General features: G+C 38.3%; 1 protein-coding gene across 2 annotated transcripts in view; it reads right to left on the minus strand.

Annotated features, from left to right (window-relative positions):
• The window catches only part of LOC149200418 (calcium-dependent mitochondrial ATP-magnesium/phosphate carrier protein 2-like), a 77,941-nt gene that overhangs the window by 11,694 nt on the left and 46,811 nt on the right, over positions 1 to 19,436 (minus strand). For both annotated transcript variants that reach the window (XM_089402728.1, XM_089402729.1), the window contains exon 3: positions 7,848 to 8,633. In XM_089402728.1, the coding sequence (XP_089258854.1) occupies positions 7,848 to 8,633 (786 nt within the window). The remainder of the gene's footprint in view (positions 1 to 7,847; positions 8,634 to 19,436) is intronic.

The following is a 19,436-nucleotide window of genomic DNA, read 5'->3' on the forward strand; positions in this document are numbered from 1 at the left end:
CGGTCCACCTAATGAACTGGGTTACTGACCGGAACCGGTCGAACCGGGACCATTTAGGTCTAAACGAACCGGTTTTAAAAAAATACATTAAATAATTAATTTTTAATGAAACAAAACTATTTTTAAGATTTAAAACCATGATTCCAAGCCAATAGAGACAAAATATGCAAAGTTTGCTCATTTATATACCATGTAAAGGTGAATATATCAAAATGGCACCGAGTGCAATACATATCATCGACAAAATAGTAAAATACATGAGCAGTGAAGCTCTAAATGGCCTATAAAATCCAAAAACAATGTTGCAAGCTACGAGGCCATTGGCCTACTACAAGTCTACAGTGTACACATGATCAATCATCAAGTTCATCACCACTACTAGACACAGGATCATCATCAGGAGCTACATAGACATCATCTGGTTCAGAGTCTGAGGATGCCTCAGCCTGATCTGCAACCTCAGTAGCAATGCCACCAATAACAATAGAAGTGGACCTAATGGAAGCACGAGTTTGTCGACCTGCACGACTAGTGCCTTCCATTGGTTCTTTGCCTTTCCTTGATGCCTATATTGATCCTGGTTCTGATGCCGCCACAAAATCTGCTTCATCCCCCACTAATGCCATGTCAATATCAAAATCAACATCAAACACAGGATCTTCAGTCTCCTCCACCGATTCTGATGTTGGATCAATATCATTCAACACAATGGGACCTAGATCAGGCATTTTCTTCATTATTTGGTTCCTCCTTAGTCGAAGGTTGTATTGCATGAAAACAAGATCATTTAACCGTTTTTGTTCCAAACGGTTTCTCTTCTTCATGTGTATGCGCTCAAAAACAGACCAATTGCGCTCACAACCTGAAGCACTACAAGTTTGACTGAAGACTCTAATTGCAAACCTTTGCAATTGAGGACACTGGCCGCCAAATGACTCCCACCAATGTGCTGCAAAGAAAAAGAAATTAATTAGTAACTTAGTTTATAATTTGAATTGTAAAGAACGTAAACAATTTTAACTTGAAAAGAAAAACAAATTGGAAATTGGAATTGCTTACCTGGTTGATCCACATCTCTTGCCATCTTTGCCAAGTTTTTGCCAAAGATACCACCTGCCATATTGAAAACAGTAAGTTGTCTATGTACTTCCAAGTTCCAACTGGTCTGCATGGGTAGGGACCATGCGCTCCAAGCAATCAATCAATCCAACTCTGACCTCCCCATCCTACAAATCTCCTAGCCGATCTTTATAATGATACTTTGGGTTCAAAAAATACCCAGCTACATGTATAGGACGATGGAGTTGATTGTTCCATCTATTATCAATGATCTCCCATATACAACCATATTTAGCTAACCTGTCCTTGTAAGCTGCTCGTATCTGCTCCTTTGCCTGATCCATAGCCTCATAAATGTAGCCCATGGCCAATTTTTCCCCATCCACCATCCTTAGCACCTTAACAAGGGGCTCGGTAATTTTCACAAGCTCTACAGACCTTTTCCAAAAATAATTGTCAAACACTTTATTTTTGGTGTCTTTTCCATCTTGTCTACGAGCCCACCGAGATTCAGTCCATTCATCAGAAGAAAACATTTTCTGCAAGTTTTTATGTTGACCATTGAGACATTGCAACGTGAGGAAGTGAGTTGCAAATCTCGTAATTGCAGGCCTAACAAGCTCTTTTCCCCCAGTGTTTTTCCTCATTAGGTTCAATACCCATGAGTGGTTGTAAATGTATTTTGTAATGCACTTGGCATGCTCTACAGTGTTTTTTACCCACTCCACTTTGCCTATGTCCTCAAGCATGAGGTCTATGCAATGTGCAGCACATGGAGTCCAAAATATGGTCCTATATTTGGACTCAAGCATCTTTCCAGCAAGAACATAGTTTGAGGCATTATCGGTGATGACCTGCACAACATTCTGCTCCCCAACTTCCTGAATAATGTCATCCAAAATCTCAAATAGAAGGGTTGCATCCTTCACCTTATCAGATGCATCAACTGATCTCAAAAACATGGTTCCTTGAGGGCAAGAAATAAGGAAATTAATGATAGTGTGGTTCTTTCCATCGGTCCATCCATCTAACATGATGGAACAACCTGTTTTGAGCCATGAATCTTTATACTCAACCAAATACTCATCAATGGAAGATATCTCTTTTTGCAAAAGAGCTCCCCTCAAGTCATGCATACTAGGGCCTTTGAAGCCCTTTCCTGCAGCTATAACAGAGTCCCACATAGCTTGGTAATAAGGTGAGCGAGCAGCATTAAATGGGATATCTGAATCATACCACCATCTAGCAATGTATTGATGAGAAGTTTCTTTGCATTGTTTTTTCCAATGTTGATCCAAAGTGGGTTGACGACTTGGCTAGGAGGAAGTGGGATTAGAAGAGGCAATGTTGGCAGAAGATGAGAAATAACTTTGGATGTTTGTTCTCTTTGTTCCTTTTGATGGTTGGCCAAAAGAAGGATGAACATAGTGAAAGGGGTCATTGGTGGAAGGGATAGAAGAGGAGTCTTCAATCTCATAATCATCATACCCACTCTCTTTCATGGCTTCTAATAATTCCCTCTTCCTTGCAATGTCATCTTGGATGGCCTTCTCCCTAGCCTTATCCTCATAAAACTTTTCAAGCTTGGAAAGGTATTCTGCCCTAATAGGACCTAACACTGCATTTGGTGCATCACATGGCTTTACTTGGCCTCTTACCCCAGCCAAGTGTTGTTTCAATCTAAGAATACCCCCACCTCCAATAGATTTATGGCATAATTTGCATATCATTTTTCCATCAATTACATCACAATGAGCCCATGCACTTTTGGAGCCATGTTTGCTTGAAATAATTACAATTTGCAAAGAAATCTGCCATTTAAAAAAAAAAATTGCAGCTAAGAAACATGGAAAACCAAAGCTAAATTTAGGAAAACAAATGCACATGTAGGCTACAAAATTTGATAGCATAGAACTAGAGATTTGATAGCATAAATGATAGAAGTTAGAAGTTTATAAATTTATAACACATAAAAAAATTTAATACATGGACAACAGTCAAATGAGGAATTTTCAAGTGAAAATCCTTACCTGGAAATGCAAACTAGCTTCCTTAGCCTCCTCTTGAAGATGCCAACTCCACTGATAGCTACAAACTATCTCCAAAATAGCTCCAACTCCAACTCCAAGCCTCTAAGATGACTACTCCAGCAAAAACTCAACACTCTCCAAGCTCCCAAGCAAACTCACAAATACTCCAAATGAGATGTGTGAGACAAATGAGAGGGAGAAGGGCCTCTTAAAGGCTTGGAGAGGGTGTTTTTGGAGGGAAAGGACCCTTACTTTCCCTCCAAAACACCCTAACCACCTTGGAGAAATCGCTGCGTGGGTCCTCCGCGGCCGTGGCAGCTAACCGACCGGTTCCGTCCTAAACCGGCTGGTTAGGACCGATTAGGGCCAAAAATCGGCGAAATGGGGAGGCTGACCGAGTTTTTAAGCCGGTTTGACCCGGTGGCCTTGCTGACTGATCAGTTTGATCGATTACTGGTTCAGACCGACCTGTTTTAAAAACACTGATCCTAGCACACTCTTCACCCTATTATTACTTCTGGAAAACGCAGCTTTGGCATACTTGCCCAGAGCGCACCCTCTACATACATCATCCTATTCAATACTTAGTTCTGGAACTCCTGATACTAGTTTCCTGAGAATTCTCAGAGCCCCATGGTGTAAGTGTCCCATCCTCCTGTGCCATAGCTCATTCAAGTCTTTGTCTCCATTACTGCCTATCAATGCCATTGGTGATTCTAGTTGTAACCTATACAACCTGTTACTTCTAATTCCAATTTGAGCCTTCTTTTTCCAACTTCGGTGTTTGACATATATTTTCTCCTTAATGAAGAAAACGTCATAGCCCTTGTTTTAAAGTTGAGATACGGAAAGTAAGTTCATCCCCAATCCCAGCACATGCAGCGCATTGGTTGCCCAAAGTTTCTCTCCTGCTTCGGTTTGAAAAACTATGGTACCTCTTCCTACTGGAGTACACTTTGCCTTATTCCCCATGGTGATCTGAAAATTCATTCTTTCTTCCTGATAATCTGAAAAACATTCTCGGATTTCTGTCATGCCAGGAAGCTCCACTATCTATATACCAAACCTTCAAGGAGGCAGAGCTTGCAAGGCAAGCGGCTTCTTCTTCCCATCTGGAGGCTAACATCGAATATTTGTCCCTTTTGCATCCTTCTGAAAAACTGCGCGAGTCCCTCTGAGTGGATGCCTCTGCATCATGCTCTTGACCCATAATCGATTTTCCTTTCCTGTTGTTGAATCTTTGCTCTAATACCATGTGAAAATTTCTAAACTGAAATTCTATCACTGCAGCAACTGATTTATTTCACCTACTTATTATTCTCAATAAGTTATTTACGAAATTCCTTCAGCAAATATTAAAATAAATTCTACTGCATCACACAATTACCCAGAGAAAAATACATGCACAATAATCAATCACATCGACACAATTATTTTTGGGCAATTGTCCCCGGAAAAACCTAATGCAAGAAAATCGGTGCTAAAGATGAGGGCTTTATTAATCTTCAGCAACAATTATTTTTACAAGGAATGATTTTTACAGAGAAACCTAAAGAAAACACCTGAGACTTTCCCTCTGAGACTATCTGACACTTTGGAGACCCTGCTCCCACTTCTGCGTCACCTTTGTGTCACTCTGATTGACCAAACGTGGCTCTGAGTGGTTCTGTGTCCCTCCGCGTAGGCCCTGCTTCTCCTCTAGGTTGTGTCTCTCTTTTTGCGTTGTCTTCCTCTACCCCTGCATCACCTCCTCCTCAATCTCTACTTGTTGTTGAAGCCCTCCTCTTCCTCCACCCAGAAACTCCCTCTGAAATTGATCCAAGTGGATATTGGTGGCCACCCGCCAATTCCACTTGGACCCCCACCATTGTTTCTTTCAATTTTCAGTTTCCTTAATTTTAGCAGGGTCCTGAACTTCCGGAGCCGTTTTGAGGCCCTAAACGACGTTTTTTGGGAAAACTGGGAGCAACATGGGTCCGTGGACCGATGTTCCCAATGTTGCTCTTCCCAAAGTTGTAGTTCTCGGATAGATCTTTCTAACAAGGTATTGTGCGCGTCAAATGGAGATCATATGCCAAAGTTACGACCCCGAGAAGTTGATGTACCAATTTACCCAAAACGGGGCCCATAGTTTGGCGCTTCATCTCCTAGGGTTAGGTTTTTGGATGTTTAAGGTTTTCCATTGTTTCTCAACAATAAATAGGCTTTCGAGCCTCATTGTAAGACAGTTCAAAGGCATGTAGCCGCCGCATCTCTTCTTAGAGATAAGCTACCATCGCCCTAAGCTAATTTATTTCCATTTCTGTTTGTAAGCATATTTCAGTGTTTTACAGTAATGAAATGAAGTATTGTTTCAACTGCATATTTGTATGTATGGTTATATCTGTAATTTGTTGCGTTCCTGTTTAAATCCAGATCAGAAATTGATCTCCTCTTCCTTGAGAATCGAATTTCCTTGAGATACTGAGTATCTGTCGGTGTGTGTCTCCAAATGACCCTCAAGTCTTCTCTTATACTTTTCCTGTTGATGAATAACGGCCGAGATTAAGTCCCTAATCAACGGCTAAGATTAAAACAGACTTGATCCTCGTCTCTTAAAAGCTTTTCATCCTTATCTTTATTAATACCCATTAATATTTTTATTTTCCTAAGTTTAGACTTAGGAACCCATTAAAAATATTAATTATTTTAATAACTCCTCATCTGGATGGAATTTCTCAAAGCGATTTCTGCGTCTTGGAGATCTCATGTGCCTTAGCCTCTCCTCCAAATATCAAGGCTAGAGCAAATCCAATGCTACCACAAATCAACAGAACGTGCCTTGACTAGAAAACTAATAATAATAAAATTTATTTTTCTTCTTTTTTAATTTTACATGAAATACATAATGATATAACTACAATGATAATTATGAAGACCGAACCTAGTTACATTTTCTACAGAAGGGAAAACCAGTTCAACAAATGATGGATTTATTTATTAATTCTTCAACAAAAATATTACAACTAGTTGTCGTAAGATGGCAAACTTCTGGCAAATTTTTCTGATCACTTTTGCTAGTCTTCCTAACCTACTCGCATTGGCGGGGAAAATTATTTCGGCCTCCACTGGAAAATCTCGACCTCAATTGGCAAATCGATCCTCCTGTGCAAATTGATATCTCCTATAAATTCTCTTGGTCTGGAATTTCTCCCACTTTGAGCAATCCGCACTGCCTGTCTCGGTAATTCGCACCCCCTGCTAGAGCAACTTGCACTACTGGAAAATCAGCCTCTCACTGCAGTAAAATCGATCTCCAACTCTCCCTGGAAATCACTGTGAAGAATCTCTCTGGAAATCTCTGATGAAACCCTTGCTACCAATGTCCTCGCGTTTCCTTTGCGCCCTTCCTCTCACCACAACTTTGTATCTCAATGTGTTCTCCAAATTACCCTCGGTCTCTTCTTATAATCTCTCATTGATGATTCAACAGCCATGATCTAATCACAATCGATGGCTAAGATCATGGTGACTCCATCAAGTGACTTTTCTAGATGTCTCTAAAGGAAAATTGATTTACCCCAATTAATCTTTTTCTTGCAAAACCAATTCTGGGAATTGGAGGAAATGTGTTCCTTGGCCTCATAGACACAATCTGAGACTAGGACACCTATCCGAGCTACACAAACTAACAAACTGTAGATTCATAAACATCAACATGCTTATCTGATTGTAGAGCATATCAATTAGTGGGTTGCATTGCAGTCTTAGCTCCAAATGCACAAAGATATTAAACATATCTTCATTTGGCCTCACCAAAGGGAAGTGCAGTATGCATGACATGTTTCTCATGAAGCATGAATGCAGCAGAATTGGGCCCCAGTAAAGGTTATATAAAGGAATCATCGCAGAATTCAAGCCTGATGTAATCAGCTTGGTGTTAAATAGTGTCAATGTGGCCCCCATATAATGCACTTGCTAATTATAATGTGTCCCTGTATTTATCTAGATGTGCAGGTGACAAGGCTGTATATTAACTTTATTCAGTTGAATGGAAGATAAGATGACAAATGTGCATCAAACTGACTTATGAATCTCTTCACTCATAATATTTTGTCCAAGATCTAAGCTTTTATACATTCTGTTGCTTTCCTCATAACTCTTCGAACATGTATATTATTTTCAGACTGAGGCCTTTCATTGCCATGAAGCATTGTAAATTTGTTTAGAAAAAGAGTAAAAAGTTTAGAAAATCAGTACAGAAACTGATCGATTATACAACCCTTGAAATCCAATGTTTTTGGCATCTTTATAAACAAGTCTTACAATGCAAATCTGGAAAATACTGTGTTTACAGAAGATCCCATTGCTATAGATGCTTCTGCAGATAGCATTATGGTCACATTTGTGTGAGTTTACAGTAGTCAATAAGGGAGGACAGTTCACTTAATCCCAATAGCTGTATAGCACCAACTCCTTTCATGCACTGTACAGGTTGTCATTCCAATTCCCATTTTATTACTTTTATCACTGGTAGAAATTTCTTTCTTTAGAACTTTTATTCATTTTTGGTTTTTTTATTCCTGACCTTGTCGAATACGAGAGTTTCATGATACAAGACATAACTGTAAAAAAATTCTTAAATGTATAGGAAAAGCAAATCAAAACTCTCCAAAATTTCACAAACGCCTTTTCACAAAACACATGTGATGTGATGCATTTCTACTATCTAGTACTTAGCAGTTTTATCAACGCAGCAGCAGAAACACAAGGACTCACCTTCGCCTTTGAGTATATATTGCCTTGACATGTCTTTAAAAGTCTCATAAGCAGCAAGATCAATGCCTGCATATGGTATCATCCCAAGTAAAGATGGAAGAAGCCCTCTGTAAAGCGCTCGAGGACCTTCATGAACCCATATGTCCTTTGCCAACTTTGGCAGCTTTGGAACTTTTCCACCCTCACATCCATATACTTGCAAACGCGTTTTTACTAAATCCATTGGGTAAACAATAGCCTGGGCTATTGCACCAGCTGTCCCACCAGAAAAAAGGCGGCCAAGAGTTCCAATATCTTCCTTTTCTTCTCCAGTCATGTGAACAACAAAATCTTTCATCATTTCATAAGCAAAAAACTTGATTGCAGATTCAGGAGCTACTTTCAGAACATTAATTCCATTCCCTCTGAAAAATCCTTTAAGACCACCTTCTCTAAAAATATTACTAATAGCTGGAATAACATGAGCTCCTGATGTCTGCACCTGCAATATCACCTTCAAACGGTCAAGAGGAGCTGTGGCGGTTCGAGACAAAGCACCAGCAACCCCTCCAGCAATAAGATAATTGGATGCATGTGTGTGCTTGTCAATACCTTCAGGAATAACTGCTTGCTCCCCAATATCTATGGGGCAAACCCTTTCCCAATACCTGTATATGTTTTCTATGGTTGCCTCATGTGGATATAAAAGGAGAAAATCCCGCCACTCTTCAAATGTTATGATTCCATTATTATCCTTATCTATGTGCTCCACGAAACGCGCAAGTTCTTCATCACTCATTTCAATGCCTGTAAAGGGGAATCTGAAAAGGTTAAAAACATAAGAAACAGGTGAACTATTGGGATTGATCTATATATAAGTAAAAATGGAAACCATAAACAAGCCAGCATACATCATAAAAGATTGTAAGAAGCACCAACTGTCTAGACTCTAAACACGGACTGATTCTTTTGAAATCTTCAGGTCAATGATATCTACTTTATTAAAACATTTTATCATACCCAACTACATCAAAAGAAGCACAGGTGAAACATGATCCCTCAAGGAATAAGTACATTCTGTTGGACAGCAATTGCAAGTTTTGCAATGCACTGAGCCAAGCAGTGTAACAGTAAATAGGCTAAATGCATAGAATCTATGTTGTTGTGATGGCACAATGATTTACCATCACAACAATGCTAACAACATCGTGCTTTTACGGTGATCCAACCTAGGTCATATTTCCCCACCTGCCTTCATTGGCAAGTTTGGTAACTCATAAAAATCAGCTTATCCTGAATTTCTCACACAGTTGGCAAAATGATTTACCATCACAACCATGCGAAGAACATTGCCCCTTGCAGTTATCCAACCTAGGTCAGATTTTCTCACCTGTCTTCATTGGCAACCTATAAAGGAGGGAAGGTTCAACCAGCTTATCCTGAATTTCTCACACATCTGCCCAAAGAGTAAGACTGTTTTTTGAAATGAATTATCTGGCTAAAAGAAAGTTTATTAATCAAGACACAAATTAGAGGTCTTGTTGTTTACCTGCTTACATGTGCAGGTTATCAATGTTAAAAGAACAAAGAGTTAGAAAGATGGAAGAGATCAACTTAAGAAGCCCAGTTAGGAACTCATCACATTAGCAAAACAAAATTACACTAATGTCCTACAAGCAAGACAAATGTATCTTCCTGTTGAAGGATTTGCTTGAGACACATGTATTCCGATAGATTAAATTGACCAATGTTTTGAAATAATAAGTTTCAAACCCGCTTATAGTCTAAAAATCAATAGTTTTAGAATAACATTGGCCAAATTGACATATCCTAACATAGACCTATCCTCAACACTATCTATCATCTAACCCAAAACCAATGTAGTAATATCTGCAGTAAAAAACAAAAGTGTAATTATTTTGACTTTGTTAAATGAAATTATCTAGTTGCTTAGTTGAAGGAGTCTCTCCATCCCTAAATCATAAATGTCTTGAACTGCACCACCAAAAGTTCAGAGGTCACCCAACCAACGGGGAAGAAATATTGAAAAAGGAAGGAGAAACATAATACATAGCAAAGACTGAACCATTGATAACCATTTTAGTAGTGTACATGTTTTGGCATTTTTGATGATAATGACACTTCCGAAAAACTGTAGTGTTCCAAAATATGGAATCTGATACTTTTGGCATTTTCTTCTTTTATAGAAAAATTAAACATCCAGAAGCAGTATTGGCCTTAACAGTAGATTATAGTACTAACAGCACAAGGAAACCGAAAAACAACACTGGTGGCTAGTAACAATGTTCTATTGCTCAAAAATCCTCAGTATTATTATTATTATTATCCATTTTTAAGGTCACAGCCAAGCCAGACACCAAATTTGTGTATGAGACCCCCTTGTTTGTGGGACAAGGGAGCCACCTCCACGCAGCGATTTGACTGCTAAGTCTACGAAGGCATACATACTCTACCCCTCTGGTTTTGAACCTGTGACCTCTTAGTAAATACAATCTGAAACTATCCTGAGATGTTGTGGATGCCAACTAAGGGCAAATCCAAGGCAGTATGAACCAATGAACACTGTTCTTGGCATAAATAGTGTCTTCCAGATTAATTGCAACAGCTCCCGAAAAGCCTGCCTTTATAATGACAAAAAGCCTCTTTATAACGAAAAGTCACACTTTTTTTAGTAACAGAACTGAATTGGTGAAAACTCCTCAGCAATACAATCAGAAACTATCCCAATGAGGTGTGGACACCAACTCAGGGTAAATCCAAGGCAGTATGAACGCTGGTCTTGGCCCAAATAGTCAATTCCAGACTACTTGCAATAGCATTTTTCCCATAAAGCCTGCCATTATAATGCCTAAAAGGCTACTCATAATGAAAACTCCCAGTTTTTAAAATTAGACTACTGACACTGACTGACTAGCCATTTTTGTAAACTCCCACTTTTCTCTATACTGATTGACATAATTAAGCTAATTAGCCTTGTTAGATTTCCTGACTGCCTTTTTCATTGATTCCCATCATTAGACTGATATTTTTGTCTTTTGAGTAATGAATACCAATAACTAATGCTGAAGCTGATCATCCTCAAGTATTGTAACAGTCCCCCCAACTTGAATTGCTTTGCCCCAAAAGCAATGGTAGTGATGGGTGTTGTAGGACATCTCGTCTTCTTGTGTTACCTCATCTGCTGGTAGAACTTTCCTCGAACTGGTGGCAGTCCATGGGGTAGTTCTTGGAAGACATCTGCAAATTTTCCCAAGCAACATGAGTTAAAAATCTGAACTATCTTTCTATTGCAGAATGCCTGTAGAAGCGGGTTTGATCGAGAACTTGCTGCTCAATAATTCTATTATCAGAAATAACAAATATCAAATACCAGCCTGGATTCATTTCTCAAATAGGAACATGCCTTAGACAATCCAACCAATCATCATTAAAGCATTTGTGGCATATAACTAAGGTTTTTTTCTCATGAATAACTCATTCCTTCAAATCCAGTAGTGACTTTGTATCATGAACGGCACAATATACCACTACTGACAAGTGAGGTATTCTGGAGCTCCCAATTTGTCAAGTGAGGTTTTCAATTCATGGACATTAACTGCATTTTCCTCATCACCTATAGATTACCCCTCTATCAAAATCTTTAAATCGAGTTCTGAGAGCAATCTTCTTCCTCATGCTAAACATATTCTCAAAGACTTGTGTCTTCAGAAGATTCTTCATTATTAGATTCCCATAATCCAGGATATTCATCAGTGAGGGATAATAGGTGCACTACCCCTCTCATAGCTTCTCTAGAAAAGTTTGCTATAGTGAATGATTCCCCATACAAGATCAAGAAAAGTGGCTCTGATACCACTGTTCTGTTCCAAACCTTAAACTCCGATATTTTGTGTTTTTTCTTTTGAAAAAAAATCTGGAATTGCACATGATAGCAGATCCAAACACTAACAAGCAAGGAAAAACAACGGTGGCAGGTAGTACCAACACTCAATTGCTCAAAAAATCCTCAAGCACATACAATCTGAAACAATCCTGAGAGCATGTGGATGGCAACTCAAGCCAAATCCAAGGCAACATGGACAATGATCTCGGCCCAAATAAGCTCTTCCAGCTTACCTCCAATTGCACTCTTCCCAAAAAGCCTGCCCTTTTAGTGCCTAAAAGCCCCTTTATAACAAGAAATCCAACTTTTTTGTTAATTAGACCGACTGACAAAAATTAACTAATTATTATTAACATAATTAGTCTGACTGATGAGCCAACAGACCCATTTTGTTAACTCCCACATTTTTCTTTAATTACACTGACTAACATAATTAAGTTAATTGGTTATAGACTATAGTGACTGAAATTTTCATTGACTCCCATAATTACACTGAATACTGTAATTTTGGCTTAGAGTAAAAAGCTATTGCTGAAGCTGATTGTCCTATAGTATTGATATGAATAGATATAGATATATGGATTTAAAGAAAATACAGTTTCACTCAAGCAAATCTAAGACTTCTCTCGAAATTCTACTATGTCTACAAGAAGAAAACTTCAACCACATATAAGCATCATAATATCTTATAATATTCTCTACCAACACTGTCCCACAAGTCTAATACTGTAAGTTGTTGCAAAAATGAAGGAATCTCTGAGCACAGAAGACAAAATAAATTTACCCCATCTTACGTGCATATTTGATCTGTATAAGATCTCATCGAGATATATCTGTGAAATATTTGACATCATATCACACAAATGCAAGTCAATTAACAGCCTCATGTGTGAAGAAATTTATCAAACTATTCATGTTTCTCACTGTCTAGAAAACATTTGATGTGGTAATAATATGACGTATAGGCAAACTCTATTTAATTGACCATTGTTTATTATACAACCCTACAAGCAAAGTGTGACTGGAACTCAGCAAAAACTCAGCTCAAGGTTCAGCAAAATTCGACAAATACGACTCGGCAATCAGCAGGGGACATAATGGATGTGAAGGGCCTGGAGAATCCTCCCAACCACTGTTAGTTTCCCAGCAAACAGGTGGTCTTTATACTGCCACACATGAGCTTTTTTGGAAGCAGCTGAAGATGCCAATCACACACATATGCAGTTGTTGGCCAAAGGTTCCTTGCTGATAAAGGATGCCAAATTTTTAGATGCGGTAGCTTATTCTGATTCATTCCTTCCTTATTACTTTTGAAGAGGATATACGTTCCATCATAGTATACCCTTCCACTGGTATGAAATATGATGACATAAAATTTGACAATTGAATTTGGCAAGTTTTATGAGATTGAGGCAAGGTGAGGCAAGTTTGACGAGTTTTGAGTGTTCGAGGCAATTTTTCTCCTAGCGGCAAGTCTTGGGCAAGTACCCACTCTGAGAGGGACTTGTCAAACATACTGAAGTCACAAAACTCTCACAACACTTCGAGTAGTAATGTTCAAAACCACAAAAAACTACATACGTTTTGGGCAAGAAAATCAATATGAAGTCCAAGGGCTTAGCTCAACCAGTTGTTGCCAATGTTGCTAGGCATTTGGTTAGTTCAGTGCCAACAGACGCCAAGTTTGAATCCCCCCTATGTGAGGCGCACTAGTCCACAGCAACGAGTTCACTAGGGCTATCATCCATGAATGTGGGAAAGCATCGTTTGTGTTTTCCCGCAAGGTTTTCCATGGAAAAGAAAAATCAATATGAAGGTTAAATAGAGTGTTTTAATATCAATCATATGTGTTAACTCCTAAACATACTCCCAAAGATATTCAAGTCCCTGAACTAAGTGCGACGCTATAGGCACTTAGGAAGATTCTCACTATGACCACAAGGGGGCAGTTTTCCTCTAGCACAAGGGGGAAAACCCTAGAAAAAATAAGGTTTACGATATTCTTTGGAATTTACAAGATGGTGGATTGTTGGGACTAGTGCCTATGAAATCGGGTATTGGAGTCAGAATCAACAATCAAGAGGGTTCAAACAGTATGGACAGAGACATTGTTAGGCTATTATAAACATGCTCTGACTAAGCACATCGATCTAGTTCAATATGCAGAAAATTAAAGTAAGGCCCTCCCAAAGATGCTCCTCACAACAAGCACAAAACTAACCAAGCAATAACATGCAACCATATTTGAAACCACGAATTAGTAGACAAGAGTAAGAAACCATATTTATAGAACAAAAAACCAACAATACATCATTCTTCAAGTGTGACTTCATCAAAAGACCAAGACAGCCTAAACATGCCACTTAACCTTCAACCCTGGCTAAGGAGACCTTCACAATGGAGTGAGCAGCCTTAACCAACACATTACAACAACAAATCTCTTTCAATAAGCATAATGATTATAGCAAGATGAAGGGAGGGTTTCACCTCAAATCTAGCGTCTTCTTATTGAAGAAAACTCGCCCTTCTTCAAAGTGTATACTAGCATATTTGTACTAGTAATCTCCATTCATCAAATCAACTCAAGAAAACAATAGAAAGATGAAGAACCTCACACTGAAATGGCCCAAAATATCTTCAACTAAGCTTGCATAAGAACTCCCACACTCCCAACTATGTCTATAGCAAATTAATCATTCATCTATCTATACCTTCATCCCAAATTAGAGCTTCATCCATCTACGGGTTAAAGTTCAGCTGTACTGAAAAGAATACAGGAATGGTTACAAATATGGCAAATTTACAAAAAAGTTGGATACAATATGACAAGGACACACACGCACATGCAAAAACACCCTGAGATATAAATAACTTAGTTTAACACGCATCCATTAGATTTAGAAGCATTCAAGTCATTTATAACAATTGAAATTAACAAACTCAAATATTGTCATATACAATATTCTTCTATCCCGAGTGTCATAGATAAGCCAACATTTGTCAAGCATTTAATCAAGAACATGCTAGCTACTTCTAAATGTTGACTTTTAAATCCTAAAATTGCTCAAAGGCTAAATATAATTATTAGTATCTAATAAAAGAATACACCAATTGCACCTCTAGAAGAAGTATTGAAATTTGTGACTAAATCCAAATTTGTAGGTTAGTCTGTGACTCAACTAAGGTGTATTTGGATTGGTCCACTCATTGACTAGACAATCCACTCAATGTTGTTAAATTCAATCAACTAATCAGCCAGTGCATAAAGGGCCTAAGTTTGTGGGCTTGTCTACCCATTTGGGAGCGACTTGGTTGATCAAAGTTCACTTAATCAACCATGTTTTGGGGGGAATGGTCAGGCACTTAAGTATAAACAAGTGAGTTCAAGTATTAATAATCCAAATTACCATGCAGCAGGCCGAAGGAACAGCAGGCCAAAGGAACAACAAGAAGACGACGGAACAGCAATAGAAGGAACAGCAACCAGAAGGAACAGCGCCAGAAGGAACAGCAATCAAAAGGAACAGCAGCAGAAAGAACGGCAGCCGAAGGATCAGCAGGCCGAAGGAACAGCAAAACGAAGGAACAGTAGGTCGAAGGAACAGCAGAACGAAGGAACAGTAGGCCGAAGGAACGGCAAGCAAAATGAACAACAGAAGAAGGAACAGCAACCAGAAAAAGGAACAGCAGCATAAGGAACAGCAGACGAAAGAAAAACAGACCAAAGGAACAGCAGGTCGATGGAACAGCAGCAAGGGACAACAAGCAGAACGAATAACAGCACAAGGAACAGCAAACTTAAGGAACAGCAAAATGCAAAACATATGGAAAAGGCCACAGAATATACTCTCCCAGTTTACAAACCATAAATTTCTGTGAAATATGCTATGTAAATTTGTTTTCTTAGTGGGTCAATATGTAAAACAGTACTCTAGAATAGCTAAAAAAACTTCTGAAGTTTTGATACCAAGCACAGAAGAAAGGTCTGTGTGCCTATTTAACCGCTCAGTCTATCATATCAGAACAGCGGAATGTAAAAGGAGCTTGCTCCAAAAACTTTTTTGATAATATAACAACTATCCGATCTTGTTAAAAAAAATAATCCAAATTACCATGCACCAATAGGTTTAGAAGCTTTCAAGTCATTTATAGTAAAAGAAATTAGCAAACTCAAATAATGTCATAGAAAATATTCATCTATCTCGAGTGCTATAGATAAGTCAACCCTTTTCAAGCATTTAATCAAGGACGTGTCAACTACTTCTAAAGGACAACTTTTAAATCCTAAAATTACTCAAAGGCTTAACCCAATTGTTAGCATCTAACAAAAGAATACATTGATAGCACCTCTAGAAGAAGTGTTGGAAACTGTGATTAAATCCAACTTTGGAGGTCCCTCTGTAACTCAATTGAGGTGTATTTGGGTTGGTCCAATCATTGATTAGACAATCGACTAGGCAATATTAGTTTCAATCAACTAACGAACAAATGAATAAAAAGGCCTAAATTCACAAGTTTGTCTACCTACTGAGACCAACTTGGATGATCAAAGTTCACTTAATCAACAATGTTTTAAGTGGATTATTTAGGCATTCAAGTATAGATAAGTAAGCTCATGCATAGAGCGATATGATGAAAAGCTTAACGACAAGGCAATATTGCACTCTATGTCATACCACTAGCAAGGGATGTTGGTCCCTTCCATTTCAGTTTCTATAATGGGGATGGGGTATTCCCCGTTTTTCTAAATGCTTCCAATAACTTAGGTCTAAAGAGGTGAATATAATATTTTGATCATAAACAGAGTCCTCCAACTTAGGGCTCTCTTTATATTATTTGGGACCTCCTGAACTCTAACACTCCCCTTAGAGAGATCTTCAAAACCTAGTGCTCCTCTTCTAGAGTGCAAACGATGTTACATTTAGTCTTCTTTTAGCTTATATCTCAAAATATTGACATGGAACCTCCATTAGCTTTGCATAGGTCCACTTGCCACTTGCCATCTTTCAAAATATTGAGTATGAATCAAATATTTATCTAGGGTCTTAGACTATGTCAACCATGTCACATGGTGCTCCCTCATGCAAAGGACTCTCCTCCATTTGTGAACACTATAGACCATGCCTCGAACCAAGTGTCCTTGCCCAAATGTCTCAAGGATAGAACATGCCTCCAAATATGTGTAATATGCCTTAAATAATGTGCAATGTGCCATACAAACACTTCAATATGCTTTAAATGGCTTCTTGCAAAACGCAGCCCTCCCACAAGGGAGTAGACTCGTGATCAAACCACCAAAATATTTCCTTGAAATGGAATGCTTCCCACAAAGTGACCTCCACTGATCAAACAAGTCCTTCCACTATCACATGGCCTCATCCAAGCTAGGGAGTTCCTTTTCTGCCTCCTTTCTTGCCCCCTATCATACCCCAATTCTTCCTCCAAGGCAAGGTGTTTTGCTCCTTGGACTTTGTCTTGACATATGTCATTCCTTGAACCTCTAATAATATATGGCATCCCTATTTTGCCCAGATCTAACCCCTTAATTACCATAAATCATGTTTTGGACCTCTAACATGGTAGTATCTTCCTGTTCTACAGTTTCCTTCCTCCATGGTGCTAAATTTGTTAGAACGGAATCCCTTGATGCAATATGAAACTAAAAAAACTCCAATCAACTTGTAACTATTACTAACCTTTGAGGGGTCCTATGTTATGCTTGGTGAGAGGAAAAAGGGACCATGAAAATGTGAAATGAATCCTATATTTCCAAAGGTTAGCAATCTAACTCCATATAGGAACTACATTCGCTTATAGAATGCAAGAACACTCCAAAATCTCTATTGTACATGCAAGGTGAATCAAAGCATTGGTTCTCCATGATGAGATGGATCAAGAACTTCACATCCCCACCACATGATACAATATGTCTTCAATTTCAAATCATTACAAAACTTGAGAATCTCAATCAAACTACTCATTCTCAAGGGTCACGACAAATAAAGCCATGAACCCAAAATGCCAAAGGGAACATAAATAAAATCTATTACTCATAAACATCGAGCTCATTCTTCATGCCTTACATTACAATAGAAAGATGCAAATGCTAAGTGAAATCAAACAACCAATGTAACCACTATGGCAACTCATCAAAAGCATCAGATCTCCTCTTATGTTTGGCAATAAGCCAAAACAAGGTTTTGTCAAGCATCCCATAAGAATTCACTAACATCTCTTGTTAAAATTTCGGTACCAGAAGACAATTGGTTCCCTAAGGCTTTAATCTTTGGCCTAGGGAAAAGTGTCCAAATTTATTTTTTACTTTTCTCCTAAAGTGACTTTATAACTGGTAAAGTCAATTTAATTTAAAAGTGACTTTATAAGTGATAAAGTTACATTCTAATTTAAAAGTGACTTTATAAGTGGTAAAGTTACATTCTAATTTAAAAAATGACTCTATAAGTGGTAAAGTTACATTCTAATTTGAAGGTGACTTTATTAAAGTCAATGAAGAATTAGAAAGTATAAAAAAAGTGACTATGGAAATAAAAGGCTAAGTGGGTCGTTATTTAAGTGGGTGAGTTAAAAAATAGAAAGTGAGAATTAAATGCACATATATTCTCATCCTTAGATCTAAATGAATTTCAGCCATTAGATCTTAGGGTAACCCAAAAGGTCATTTAGAGAATAAAAGGAGAAGAGAAGAGGAAAAGATCAATCCATTCTTTCATGAGCATTTAAGAGAAAGAGAAGAGAGAGCAAGGAGAAAATTTCTGAGCAATGAGGAAGTGAAGGAAAACAGCAAGAAGACATTTCAGCAAATCTGGGCAGCGATTTATTGGCACACATCCCAAGGCAAAACCGTACAATAGGAGAAAGGCACAGATATCGAGGAAGAGGGATAGCACAGAAATCAAGGAAGAGGGATAGCAGCAAGGGCACGAATTTCGAGGCAATCATACTGCTGAAATCCATACGGTCCATACAACAAGTTCTGGGCACATTTTTCGAGGTTGTTCGTACAGCATTTAATGTTGTTTTATTGCTGGAAAATTTTTGTTTTGGCTGTTTGCTGATTGGCATGATTTTCGAAGCAGATTTCAAGCACGAAAATTGAAATAAGTTGTAATTTGTGGTTGCTAAAATTTTTACTGTGTATTTTGGTTTCTCTGTAAAAGCATTTTCAGAAATAAAGAAGAGCTCTGAAACTGGTTTTCCCCCAGAGTTGTAGGGGGTTTTCCCAGGGTCACATTGACCAAAAATCGTTGTGTTATTTTCTGTGTATGACTGTCATAATTTTGCTGTGTTTTATTTCTGCAATTTCAGCAGTTGTGAAATCTCTAAATTTGTGTTTTCAGAACATTATTGTCATTTCCAGATTTTAGAATTTTTATCATGCTTGGATTTAAACTAAATGCATGGAGTGATAAGGAAAACTGATAACCAGAGTGGGGGTTGAAATTTCTTCATGGTATCAGAAAGCTTGGTTGGCTAAAAAGTGCAGTTTGGGACAGCAAAGTGAAAATTACAGCAAGCTGATTTTTACACAAAAAAACAGAAACCTTTACCACAGATTTGAAAATTTCAGTTTGGTAGGATAGTGAAACATGTCTTTGGGTTTGAGAGTTGAAGGCAGGTTGGATGGGCAGAACAACGACAGTGCATGGAAGGAGAGAATCTAGAGCATCTTTGAGGAAGTAAAAGTC

Source organism: Pinus tabuliformis, chromosome 2_1 (genome assembly GCF_031772625.1).
Source record: "Pinus tabuliformis cultivar Carrire ecotype Pingquan chromosome 2_1, CPIR1, whole genome shotgun sequence".
NCBI lineage: Eukaryota > Viridiplantae > Streptophyta > Pinopsida > Pinales > Pinaceae > Pinus > Pinus tabuliformis.